At 61.5% G+C, this 13,086-nt stretch overlaps 1 protein-coding gene across 1 annotated transcript in view; it reads left to right on the top strand.

The window, feature by feature from the left end:
- The window catches only part of SRCIN1 (SRC kinase signaling inhibitor 1), a 36,075-nt gene extending 23,460 nt beyond the window's left edge, over positions 1-12,615 (top strand). The window contains exons 9-18 of the mRNA XM_082071061.1: positions 235-413; positions 610-785; positions 1,308-1,438; positions 2,178-2,325; positions 3,454-3,766; positions 4,102-4,354; positions 4,874-5,028; positions 5,112-5,264; positions 9,774-9,911; positions 12,373-12,615. Coding sequence (XP_081927187.1) covers positions 235-413; positions 610-785; positions 1,308-1,438; positions 2,178-2,325; positions 3,454-3,766; positions 4,102-4,354; positions 4,874-5,028; positions 5,112-5,264; positions 9,774-9,911; positions 12,373-12,504 — 1,778 coding nt within the window. The 3' untranslated portion in view covers positions 12,505-12,615. The remainder of the gene's footprint in view (positions 1-234; positions 414-609; positions 786-1,307; positions 1,439-2,177; positions 2,326-3,453; positions 3,767-4,101; positions 4,355-4,873; positions 5,029-5,111; positions 5,265-9,773; positions 9,912-12,372) is intronic.
- Positions 12,616-13,086: the final 471 nt, after the last annotated feature.

The following is a 13,086-nucleotide window of genomic DNA, read 5'->3' as shown; positions in this document are numbered from 1 at the left end:
GGAGACATCCCAGGCCAGGCTGGACGGGGCTCTGAGCACCCTGAGCTGGTGAAGATGTCCCTGCCCATGGCAAGGGTGGCACTGGATGAGTTTAAAGGTCCCTCCAACCCAAACCATCCATGTGCAGGCAGCCAGTGGGACCCCCATCCCAGTAAGAGGCATCTCCAGGGTGGTCTGCAGCCCCCCCGGGCTGGGTTATCTCCCCTCAGCATCCTGTGCCTGTCCCCCCCACAGCGACCAGCCGCAGCGGCACGGGGACACCGGTGCCTGCGCCGCCGCCGCCCTCGGCCAGCAGCACGCCGGCGGGCCAGCCCACGGCCATCACCCGCCTGCACATGCAGCTGCACCTGCACGACCTGCAGCAGAACGCCAGCGACCTCCGCAACCAGCTGCAGCAGCTCAAGAAGCTGCAGGTGGGTACTGGTGGGGGACACCCCAACCCATCTCAACTCTTACTGGGGTGGCTCCAGCCCCGGAGCAGGAAAACCCCCTTTTGCTGGTGAATTTAGTGTGGGAGAGCATGGGGATCCTGCTGACCAGCCCAGCACCCACACCAGTGCCCGTCGAGGGGGGTCTTGCTCACCCTGAGTCCCACCCTCATCCCTGCAGCTGCAGAACCAGGAGACGGTGAAGACGATGCTGCGTCGGACGGAGACGGAGATCAGCGTGCGGGTGACAGACACCATGCGCAAGCACGAGGACCCTCTGCAGCGGCAGCGCAGCTTGGTGGAGGAGGAACGGCTGCGGTACCTCAACGAGGAGGAGCTGATCACCCAGCAGCTCAAGTGAGCTGGGACTGGGGACACGAGTGGGGACAGGGTCCTTGCATGCTGACCCCCAGGGGCCAGATCCTCCATGAGTATGAATCAGCAGCTCTGCACGGTGACAGGTCACATCCTGCAATAGACAGGAGCAGAGGAAACGGCCTCAAGTTGCGCCAGGGGAGGTTGAGGTTGGGTCTGGGGCACAGTTTCTTCCCCAAAGGGCTGTGGGGCATTGGAACAGGCTGCCCAGGGCAGTGCTGGAGTCACCATCCCTGGAGGGTTGGACAGATGGACATGAGGTTCTCAGGGACATGGGGCAGTGACAGGGGTGGGGTGGTGATCAGATCGATGATCTTAAGGGGCTTTTCCAACCAAAATGATTCTGTGATTCCGTCCTTGCCTGCTTGTCTGGCATGGTGAGGGGCCCCCAGCCCAGTTGTCCTCTCCCCTCTGCACATGGGGACCCGCCAGGCTGGTCACCCTGGGGTCTCACCAGCATCCCAGAGCAGCAATGACACCCCTGCCCTGTCCCTGTGCTCACAGTGACCTGGAGAAGTCAGTGGAGAAGATCCAGAAGGACTTGGCCCACAACCACCGGCTGATCCCGGTGCAGGAGCTGGAGGAGAAGGCCGTGGTGCTCAAGCAACTGGGGGAGACGCTGACGGACCTGAAGGGTGAGGAGGTGGCCGGGGCTGGGTGACATCTCCATGCTCCATCTTCACAGAGAGGACACTCCAGGCTGCCCGTTGCCTCTGGGTTTGCATCTTTGCAGCTGCTGGGTGTTCACCTCCATCTGTCCCCATGCTGTCCCCGTCCTGTCCCCATCCTGCCTTTCACACACAGACGCCCTGCACCTCGATTCGAAGTGCTGAGCTCCTGCCTGCCAGAGCATGACAGCCCAAAAAACATGATTTGGCAGCAGTTGCTGAGGTTGTAAGAAGCAGGGACGGGGAGGGAGGGCTTGGGGAGAGATGGGGACACAGCGCAGGCGTAGGAGCATCTCTGTGTTCCTGCAGCTTTCGCATACATTCAGGCTGATGCTGAGCAGCTGGGATGGTGGGCAGAGCATGAGCAGGGAGCCAGGAGCAACCTGTTCTGTGTCACCGTGTCCCCAGGGTCCTGGGTACCAAGTTCCCAGCTCCAGGGCAGAGTTGGGTGCCCTGGATGTGGAGGGGACACTTTGAGGGGCCAAGATCAGTGCCTGTGGGGGGATGATGGGCACGGGGAGCAGGAGAGACACCAGCCTGGTGTCCCCAGGGTTCGTCCCGCTCCAGCCGGCGGGTGTCCCTGGCATGGGTATGATGGCCATGGTGGCTTTGGTGGGCACGGCATCCCCTGGCATTGCCAGCCGGGCACTGGGAAGGGGTCCCTGGCACGCCAGGACCCTGGTGACCCCCATTTCTCCCACCGCAGCCCAGTTCCCCAGCCTGCAGAGCAAGATGCGGGTGGTGCTGCGGGTGGAGGTGGAAGCCGTCAAGTTCCTGAAGGAGGAGCCCAACCGCCTGGACGGGCTGCTCAAGCGCTGCAAGACGGTGACGGACACGCTCGCCCAGATCCGCAGGTCAGCCCGACCCCCTCCCCGGCCCTGCAGACCCCAGCGCTGTCCCCCAATAACCGCGCCTTGGGGGACACGGCCAGTCCCACCGTCCTCTCTGCATTACGGATGTAAATCCCAAGGGAAAAAAAGGCTCGTTTTTCTGCTAAAATGCCCTCAGTCCTCTCTGGTGTGTATGTGGGAACCCCTCTTTCTAAACTGACTTTTAAAGCGTGGTCGTGTCCAACCCTTGGTGTGATCAGAGATCTCTTCACAAGGGCAGCGTCAGGCCGGGCTGGCACACCTGCCTCTTCCCATCACGCACACTGGGGGTGGGTGAGGGCTCAGCCGCGCTGCGGGAGGAGGTTTGCAGCGCCGGGTTTGCCTCGGGCTCAGCGTTAGCCTGGTTTGCTATGGAAATGAACTTGGATGGTCAGGCAGGGTCTGAATCTGCCTCCCTGTCATTCCCTGGCCCTAATCGCTCCTGAGTCCAAAGGGAAATCTCAGCCAGAGGGGCAGGGTTGGGCGAGATCTCATTTCCCAAGAGGTTCATGAAAAGGGACAGCGGGTCGGGGAGCTCCGTGTGCTCCCCGAGAGGCTGGAGTGTCAGCTCCAACCCCTTCCCAGACACCAGAGAACCCAAACCCACAGCTAGAAATATACATATATATTATAACCTCAGGTTGTCTCCTCAGCTGGAGAACAGGAGCTAAGGGGGGACCTTCTTGCTCTCCCAACTGCCTGAAAGGAGGTTGGAGCTGAGGGGTTCGGGCTCTGCTCCCCAGGAACAAGTGACAGGAGCAGAGGAAACGGCCTCAAGTTGCGCCAGGGGAGGTTGAGGTTGGATCTGGGAACAATTTCTTCCCCAAAGGGCTGTGGGGCATTGGAACAGGCTGCCCAGGGCAGTGCTGGAGTCACCATCCCTGGAGGGGTTTAAAATACACATCGATGAGGTTCTCAGGGACATGGGGTAGTGCCGGGGTGGGTTATGCTTGGACTCGATGAGCTTGAGAGTCACTTCCAACCAAACCGATTCTATGGTTCTATATAACGCGCAGTTACAGAAGAGCGAGTTTCTTGGCGGGGTGGCTTGGCGAGGGTGCAGGACCCCCCTGTGCCATGTCCCCCCCAGCCCCTCCGCTCTGTCCCTGCCAGGCAAGTGGACGAGGGCGTGTGGAGCAGCCCCAGCACCCTCAGCCAGTCCCCCAAGAAGGTGCCCCCCGAGACAGACTTCAGCAAAGGGCTGGACCTGGAGATGCCCACCAGCCCCCCCGTCAGCCTCCACCACCTGACATCGGGCACCGAGGCCCTGGGCATGCCCAGCTTTGGCCACAGCCCCCCCCAGACCCAAACCCACCCCTCCAAGAGCAATAACCCTGCCCGAGCTCCGGAGATGGTGCCCGCCAAGACGCAGACGGGACCCGAGACCCCCAGCAAGAAGAGCGCGGACAAAGCCGTGTCTGTGGAGGTGAGAGCCTGGGGGGCTTCCTCAGCTTGGTGGGGGGCTCCAGAGGGTCTGTCCCAATGTCTCCCGGCTGAAACTGGGAACAGGAACTGGGTCCATCCTCCTACTTGCTGAGTTTGTAGCTGATGGGTTTGTCTGGAGCCCCTGGTGATGCCTTGGGAGCACCCCCAAGTGCACATTGCGGGGGGTGCAGCTTGGGGAAGGGGTCCTTGCTGCACTCCCCCACTCCTTCCAGGCTCAGCAGTGTTTTGGGGGGCCGTGGGTCACATCCTGCCTGCGAGGGCAGGAGAAGCCGCGGTGTTTGGGGGGCTGCAGCGGGGTCTCCGTGCTGTTCCCAGGCAGCTGAGCGGGACTGGGAGGAGAAGCGGGCGGCGCTGACCCAGTACAGCGCCAAGGACATCAACCGGCTGCTGGAGGAGACGCAGGCCGAGCTGATGAAGGCCATCCCCGACCTGGAGTTCGCCGCCAAGCACAAGCAAAGCCCGGCTGGCAGCAGCAGCACAGCCTCCACCCCTGAGCACAAACCCTCCAAACCGCAGCACGCACCCAAATCGGGGGGCAAAGGGGACCCCAATGGCCGCCGGGGCTCAGGTACGGCGTGGGGAGGGACGGGGGACGCCTCCACATCCCTGGTCCTGCATTTGTCCTGGTCCTGCTGTCACCGCTGGGTCGCCTGGGCTGAGCTCTGCTGTCCTGGGGGGCGTTTATCAGAGTCACGGGGTGGTTGGGGTTGGAGGGACCTCTGGAGATCCCCCACCCCAACCCCTGCTCACATGTCTCCAGAGGAGGAGACTTCAGCAATTCCTTGTCCTTCGTGAACCGGGGAGCCCAGAACTGGACCCAGAACCACAACTGGGGCAGAGCAGAGGGGGAGGATTCACTTCATGACACCACCGGCCCCAGGGACACATTGGTGGCTCATGGTCACCCTCTTGTCCCCTGGGTCCTTCTCTGCAGAGCTGCTTTCCAGCAGCTCAACCCCGAGCTGTCCTGGGACACAGGGTTATTCCTCCCCAGGTTTATGCTTGTTGGGGGCAGTGGGCGAACCGGGGTGTTGTATTAGAAGGGCAGGGAAAGGTCTCGTGCCCTCACAGCACCGTTTGTGCCCAGACGAACTGACGGTGCCGCGGTACCGGACCGAGAAACCCTCCAAATCGCCACCGCCTCCCCCTCCGCGCCGCAGCTTCCCCTCGTCCCACGGGCTGACCACAACCCGCAGCGGCGAAGTCATCGTCACCAGCAAGAAGGAGCCCGGGTTCATGAAGGTAGAGAGTGGGGCCACGGGGTGTTGCTGGGCTGGACCCACCCGGCGCCCCCCACCCCTCACCTCCCCGCTCCCAACTCGCAGAAAGCCGAATCGGAGGAGCTGGAGACCCAGAAGCCGCAGGTGAAGCTGAGACGGACGGTGTCGGAGGTGGTGAGGCCGGCGTCCACCCCTCCCATCATCGCCTCTGCCATCAAAGACGACGACGACGAGGACCGCATCATCGCGGAGCTGGAGGTGAGCGCGGGAGGGGCCGCGGGGTGCCCCAGCTCCCCCGCACCAGTGGCGATGCCCCCCCTGCCCCGTCTGCTCCCAGCTCCAGGCATTTTTGGGGAACGCCTTGGGGTGGGTCCGGGGACTGACATCCCCAGCATTGGCACAGCAGTGGGCTCCTCGCCGGTCCCCCACAGGAGCACGGTGCCGCGGGGCGGGCAGCACAGGGCGGCTGCACCCGCCAGCCCCGAGCTGGCTCCCGTTGCCGTGTACCTGGTTCACCATCACTCTCCTGCAGTGCTTCCACCCCATCTTGGGCTTTAAGCCAAACTCATTTGTTTTTTAACACTACGCAGCTCCAGCTGGAGGTTCCTTGGGTTTTGTGCACGTGGCACCCTGCAGAGATCCCATTCGAGATGTCATCCTGAGGCTCTGAACCCCCCCAGGCTGCCTGTGCCCCATGTCCTCCCCCCGTTTGCTACGGTCAAGGTGCCCAAGTGGGTTTTGGATGGTTTTGCCTGGCTGGTTTTCCCCCAGGATGCTGGGGGGACCCGTGATGCTGCAGGCAGGGGGACCAGTGATGCTGCAGGCAGGGGGACCAGTGATGCTGCAGGCAGGGGGACCGGTGATGCTGCAGGCAGGGGGACCGGTGATGCTGCAGGCAGGGGGACAGGTGACGCTGCAGGCAGGGGGACAGGTGACACTGCAAGCAGCAGGGGGACAGAGATGCCTCTGGGCTGATGAGAACAGCCGATGTTTTACTCACTGCCGAGCCCCGGTCCTGGCGTGACCACGCAAGCATCCCTGGGCTGCGTCGCCGTTACTCCCAAGCCTCCCTCCTCCAACCCGCCGTGTTTGACTCCCCAGGTGTTTCAGAGAAGCTCTGCCTCCCCTTTCCTCCCCAAGCTCCGTTCCGCTCCGCTCGCGGCTGCCGTCTCCCCTGGGCACGCAGCCATGTGGCCCAACGGAGCCTCCGGTGCAGCCGAAGGATGGAAGGTAACAGCTCGCTCCCAGCGACGACCCCTTCTCCTGCTGCACTTTCACCGCCTCCTCTCCCGCCTCTTTCCAACTCACTTCTGCTTCTTTCTCTGATTTAACAAACTAACGGCTTCTCTCCACCCCCTCGCTCACCGCCACGGCCCGTCCGGCACCGCCGCGGCACAGGACCGAGCACTAACCCCCGCGGCACCAGCACGGGGCTGCTGTGGCTCCCGGGGGCCAGATCCTGCAGCCCCGCGATGGGGAGGAGGAAGGGGCCACCCCAGCACCCCCCAGCGGGCACGGGGAGGGCTCGGTGCTCTCCCCCTGGGAGAGGGTGGCACTGCAAGGGGACGGTGGCGGGTGATGCACGTTGTGCCCTGCGCAGGGACATCCTGCTCCATGTGTATGATGCGGGTGGACCAGGGGCTGGTGGCTACTGGGACCCGCTGGGTTTTGGCCCCATCAACCCCCGCAGTGCTGAGCAGGGACACCTGGGCACAACTGGGAGGAAGGACGATGTTTTCCAGGTGAATTCTGCCTGCTCAGGGTTCCACAGACCTGCTGTCCCATGGCAGTGTGTTTGCGACTGCTGGTCCCTGCTGGGAGCACCAGCGTCCTGCTGAGCGCTGGGCTCTGCTCTGGCCCCCGTGCCCTCCCAGTTTACACCAGCACGGGAGCAATCCCAGCTGGACTGTGCCATCAGTTTTCCATTCAAAAGGTGCAGCAACACCGACTCGTTTTTGCTACAAACTCCGAGTTCTTGCCGCGGTTTCACAGACCCAGGTTGCCTTACGCAGGGTAGAAAAACAGTCACTGTGCCAGTGGGGACCGAGGGGACGTCAGGGCTGGGCAGGAGGGAGCTGAGAGCCGCGCATCTCCCTGGCCAAACAGCGATGCCTGGAGCCACCAGCGATGGGGACCCACACAGTGCCCCCGGCAGCTCCCCGCGTTGTCCCATCGCTCCCCCGGCTCTTAATCTCTCTGAATTCTCTACCCAGGCGCCGCTGGCCCCGGCGGGGAGCCGGGCTTTCTCCCTCCCGCAGATCGTGCTCACCGAGTGGGTGTCGGAACCGCCGTCCCCCGAAGCTGAGGCGGAGGTTTTGGTGGAAAGGGGCCGCTCGGAGCGCGGGGACCTGCCCGGCAGCGCGGCGGGAGAGCTGGCACCCCGGCGGGGAAGGAAATGCCGCGTGTCCCCTGGCACCTCCAAAAAGTCTCCGTCTGCAGCCGGGTACCCTCCAGCCTCGGGCCCGCACCCCCCAAACACCCCGTCTCGGGGTTGTGCCCTTGCAGCAGCAGAGACTTGGGGGTTCCCATCTCTCTCGAGGCACAAAATGAGCCGTCCTGTGGGGGGAGAAGGAGGGGACGCTGCTCTGAACGCTGCCAGCTGGCAAGGAGATGGCAGCAAGACTTGTCACCAAGGTCCCCTGGATGTGCAGCCTCCTTGTCCCCGGGAGAAAGGAGCTGGCGAGGGGGTGATGACCGGCACTGCTGGCAGAGGGTCTGGTGATGTCCCTCAGCTTCCTGGTGACAGGGACACCCCAGGAGGAGCCAGGCAGAGCGCGTGGGGGACATCGCTCCCTCCTGGGGACTCTGCCGGGGTTTGCAAACCAGCGCAGAGAGAGGAGGGTCCGCCAGCCCCAGTCTGCCCAGTACCACATCCCAGAGCTGTCCCGGGCAGAGATCCAGCCCTGCGGGGACACGGACAGTCCCAGGATGAGCATCACCAGGAGCGGGTTGCTGCGTTCTCAAGCCTTTGCTCAGCATCGCTGGGAAGGGACAGCACGGCGCCGGCTGCTGGGGGAGAAGGTGGCGCAGAGTGGCTCTGCAAAGAACAGGTGTCCCCTCACTCCGTGACTCCGCGCAGCAAGATCTGTGAAGGCACATACCAGCGACTGGATAGCCTGGAAGAAACTATCCGTGAGCTGGAAATCACCATCAGCGAGATCAGCAGCCATCCCGCCGTGGAGTTTGTGCTCCCGAAAGAACTGCGGGGAGCAACGGGAGCCAGCAAGGAGCCCACGGGAGGTCTAGGGGACCTCAAACCCACGAGCTGTGACAATGGGACCGTCCTGGACCTCAGCCAGCCCAAAGATGATGCTCCCAAGGGTCCATCTCCAAGCAAGACCAAGCCACCTCTGCTACCCAAGCCGCAGGTCCCCGCCACGCCGCAGGTTTATTTTCAGTTCTCTCTCGCTGTGCTCTGCCCCGGACTCGCTCTGATGTTTCTCTTCCTCCGTCTCTACCTGCTCCTTCTCTGTGACTCTACCTCCAAGCAGAACCAAGGTGGAAAACCAATCTCCTTTTTCTCCCTTGCACTTGGATCTTGTCCTTGGATGTATTTGGGCAGCGGACAGGCAGGCGGTGCCGGTTGCTGGGCACAGCACCACATTAGACCCTGGTATCTTCTACCCTGTCAGGCTGTGGGGCTGAGCGTGCTGCTGGTGCTGAGCACCCCCCGGGGCTGGGTTCATGTGGTGATGCAGCAGCATCCCTCGTTTATGCTGGTTTTTGCATAAGCACTTTTTTAACACACTGCGGTTTGAGCGTGGCAGCTGCTTCTCCTAATTAAATCACAGCGCGGGCTCCCCGAAGCCATCCAAATTGCTTTCTGCTGGAATCCGCAGCTGAATAGCTGGGCAAAGGGAGGAGAAACGCCCTCAGCCGCTCCGACGCCGGCCCGCTCCTTTATTAACAGCCAGCGCTGGGGAATAAATCTCCTTGTTCATTTGCAGCAATTATCTGGGCCCCGGTTGCCAGCGATGCCGCAGCCCCGGCACGGTGCTCTGGCTGGGAGAACGGGCCGTGGAGTGGGTGTAGCTGCGATTTCTGCCCTTGGCAGCTCCCACTGCAGCGCCGGAGCCCGGCGAATGAGAAGCAGAGCTGCGGGATGGATTGATGGCTCTGGGCTGGCACAAAGCTGGTGCAGGACTCAGCGCTCGGAGGTGGCGGTGGTGGATCCGGGGTGCCCCAGGCAGTGAGGGGACAAGTGGTGATCCTGTGACATGTGGCACTGCCCAGGCACCCTGTGGGTGCTGCTTTAGGGACCGGCAGTACCAGGGGACGTGGGTGCAGGTACCTGCTGCTCTTGCAAGTCTCTGTATCCTGCTCTGTGCTCTGCTAGTTAATAAAATCCTCTATATTCCCACTGCCGCCGTTTCCACCTGGAATCTGCTTCTGCCTGCCGTGGCCTCTGCTCCTTCCTCTTGGTTGTGCGTCCTTGTCCTGGTTGGGGATGCTCCCTCTGTCCCAGGGGGATGTTCCCCTGTCCCCCGTCTCCCGGTGTTTGCCGTGTTCTCCGTTTTTTGCCTCTAACCCCCTGTTTGCGTTGCAGCGGTGGCTGTCGGTGAGTCCTGGCCAGTTTGAGCTCCCCCATGATGGCACACGGAGCTGGTGACCTTGTCCTCGCCCTGGGTTTGTCACCGCAAGCTGTGCGGGCAGGGACATCACGGCTCCAGCCATCGCTGCCCAGCACCAGCAGCGCCCAGCTGCCAGCGGTGCGAGCTTCCATCTGCCGATTTTAACCCCTTTTCCCCAAATTCTGTGTCCCGGCAGAGCGGTGGCGTCTCCATCCCCGCCATGAAGATGGTGAACCCCGCGTCCCGCCTGAAGCAGAGCCAGCAGGGCAGCCCCGACAAGGGCAAGCACGTCAAGCCGCGGATGGAGTACATGCGCATCCAGGGCCAGCAGCAGGTACTTTAGCACCGTCCCCACTGTCCCCACCGTCCCCACCGGCAGCAGGACGAGCCCGCGGTCCCGGCATCTCCCTCGCTGCCTCGCACGGGGGGCGAGGGGGTGGGTGGAGGACAAGGGCGATGCTGCGGGTGCTGCTTTTGGGGACCGGGTGCTCTCGTGTGTCCCTTGGCTGAGCCCAGTGGGGCTGGGGACATGGGGACACAGCTGTTGGGGCGCAGAGGGGGATCTCACCCCAGTTTGTGCCCCGTTCGGTGGTTTTCATGGGGATACAGCTGTTGGGGTGCAGAGGGGGATCTCACCCCGGTTTGTGTCCAGTTGGGTGGTTTTCATGGGGATACAGCTGTTGGGGTGCAGAGGGGGATCTCACCCCGGTTTGTGTCCAGTTGGGTGGTTTTCATGGGGACACGGCTTTGTGCTGAGAGTGGCCGACTCGTTACCGGTGTCTTTGGTGTGAGGCTGAAGCCACTTGTCCCCCAGCCCCATGAGCCACCGCTGAGCCCCAGCATTGGTCCCCTCGCCCTGAGGGATCCCAGGATGTCCTTGCAGAACAATTTGGGTGCCGAGACGGGCGCTGCAGAGCCCTGCGCTTGGCACAGGGGCTTCAGGGGGCTTCACCTTGGTGGGGCTGGGGCTGCCGGGCCCCTCGTGGGAGGTTTTGGGGAGCCGGGACCCTCCGTGCACCTCGACACTGCGGCTGCAGAAGCAGCTGGTCCCGGGATGGGGGCTCTGGGGCAGGGTGATGGGTTGGGGGTGTCTGGCAGCGTGGGGATGGGGGGGGCAGCTGGAAGAGGCCGGGATGGTGTGTGTGTCCCCCCCAAGTTCAGCACCCACCCCACTCCCGTCCCCACGGACAGTGGGGGTCGCCCCCCTCTGTTCTTGCTGACACCCCAGTGCTGGGGGGGGGCGCTCCAGCTGGCTCAGGCCCCCCCGGCCTCTCCTCCCCTTTCCAAGCCCCCCCCTCCTACCCGTGGGGGGCAGCACCCCCAGAGCTGGTTCACCCCCATCTTCTCCTCCCCACTCTGTGTCTCGACCCCCGTCCCTGGGCCTGGCGTTAACAAAACCACCCAATAAACCCAATTTTGCTCATTCTGTTGCATCCGTAAACCCCCTTGGATAAGCCAAAGGTTTTCCCAGCTGCCTGGAGCTGGATTCGGGGGGGATTTAATGCAATTTGGGCAAATGGCGCATGAGCAAAATAGGCACCTTGCTCCCCGCTGGCTCCGACAAGAGGGCTCAGCCCCCCCGGTCCCCCTTCAGCTGGTCGTTGTGACCACAACAGGGGTGGTCCCAGGGTGGTGGCACTGCCATCCTCGAGCTCGGGGTGTCCCTGCCTGTGCCCCAACAGGACTGGTGGGTTTTGACACCCCCCATGGGGCCGGGAAGCATCTCCTGACCCTGGGCAGCCCAGGGAGGCCACCGTGTCCCCACTGTCCCATGTCACCACGCTCCTCCTCGCCTCACCCTGGGGCAGCATCGCTCACTGGCCCCCACTGGGGTGACCAGACCAGGAGTTTTCCATGTCACTTTTGCCCCCGCAGCCCTTGCTGGGCAGGATTTGGCCATGTCCCCCCCCCCGTGCGGGGGGGCTGGAGGAGCCCCCTCTCCATCCCGGGGGGTTTCCCGAGTGGCGATGGGTCGGGTCACTGCTGGCGGGGACCGGGGGGGGCACCGGCACCTCTCGGAGCTCCCCCCATCTAACGCTGCCCTTCTTGTCCCCCTCCCCGCCTTTCTCCCCTCCGCCCGCCCCCCTCTGCGTCTGCCTGTCTGTCCGCGCGTCCGTCTGTCCGTCCGTCTCTCGCTCGTGTCTCTCTCCCCTCGGGGGACGTCCCGTTCCCGTCCAGTGACGCGAGGGACCCGCTCGTCTCGTGCTCTGTTTGTGGTGGCCCCTTTTCCAGCTGCTTGACCTCAGGCCTGAACTCAATGCTGCTTCTGAACAATCCCCTCCTTGGCTCTTGGTTCTTTGGGTTTTAATTTAATTTAATATTTTATTTTATTTCATTTTATTTTGTTTTGTTTATTTTTATTTTGTTTTATTTTATTTTATTTTGTTTTGGTTTATTTTGTTTTATTTCGTTTTATTTCATTTTGTTTTATTTTGGTTTTGTTTTGTTTTTATTTATTTTTATTTATTTTTATTATATTTTATTTTATATTTATTGTATTGTACTGTATTTTTATTTTTTTAATTTTATTTTATTTTTAATATTTTATTTTTTATTTTATGTCTTATTTTTATTTTATTTCATTGTTTGATTTTGTTTATTTTATTTTTAGTTTTATTTAAATCATTCTATTTTTATTTTTTACTTTATTTAATTCTATTTTCTTTTCCATTTTTATTTCATTTTCCTTTTTTTTTTCTTTATTCTTTTTCCTTTTTTTTTTTAAGAAACTACTTGACTTCTCCTCCTCCTTCCTCCTCCTCCTCCTCCTCCTTGAATCTTGCTTTTCTTTCTAGGCCGCTAGACCACCTAAAGATGCTAGCGAGACTCCTCCTTCCCCCGCGGCGTCCGACAAACCCGCCGCTGGCAGGACCTCCATCCCCGTATTGACTTCTTTTGGGGCGAGGAACTCGTCCATCTCCTTCTGAGCATCCTCTCCTGCTCCCGGGGCTCCTCTCTCTTCCTTGGGCTCCTCTTCCCGGGGACTTTTGGCTTCTTGAGGCGCCAGGAGGGACCGTCACCCCCGTCCCTCCCTCCTCCTGTTTTTCTCGCTGTTCTCGCTCCGGTGTGGCCGACCTCGTGTGTCGCCTCCGCTCCGACTCGTCACCCGTCTCGCTCCGCAACGGCCAACCAGCCGCTTTCCGTTTCTCTCTCTTCTTTCCCCCCCTTTCTCTTCTCTTTTGACCTTCTCGTTTCGCTGCGTTTTGGGTTGCTGTTGGTTTGGTTTTTCTTCCCCCCCCCCCCACCCCACTTTCTCCAACCTCCCTCTCCCCCCCCAACTCCCATTTTCTGTTTATTGAAGAGCTCTCAGAGCTTCACTCCACCAGTTTCACCAGTTTCACCAGCTCCAAGCCAGGAGGAAGCCGGGCGGCCCCCCCGCGGAACGGCGGCACGCAGCCGAAGAGCCCCCGCCACCCCGTCCCCACCGCCCGCCCCCCCACCCCGCGAGGGGACGATGCTCCGCGTCCCGGGGGGCGGCAGGTGACACCGCGGGTCCTTCGCTGGCCGAG

Source organism: Streptopelia decaocto, assembly GCF_964273445.1.
Source record: "Streptopelia decaocto genome assembly, chromosome: 22".
Classification (NCBI taxonomy): Eukaryota; Metazoa; Chordata; class Aves; order Columbiformes; family Columbidae; genus Streptopelia; species Streptopelia decaocto.
The sequence above is the reverse complement of the archived record's forward strand: the minus strand, read 5'-3'. Positions and strand labels throughout refer to the sequence as shown.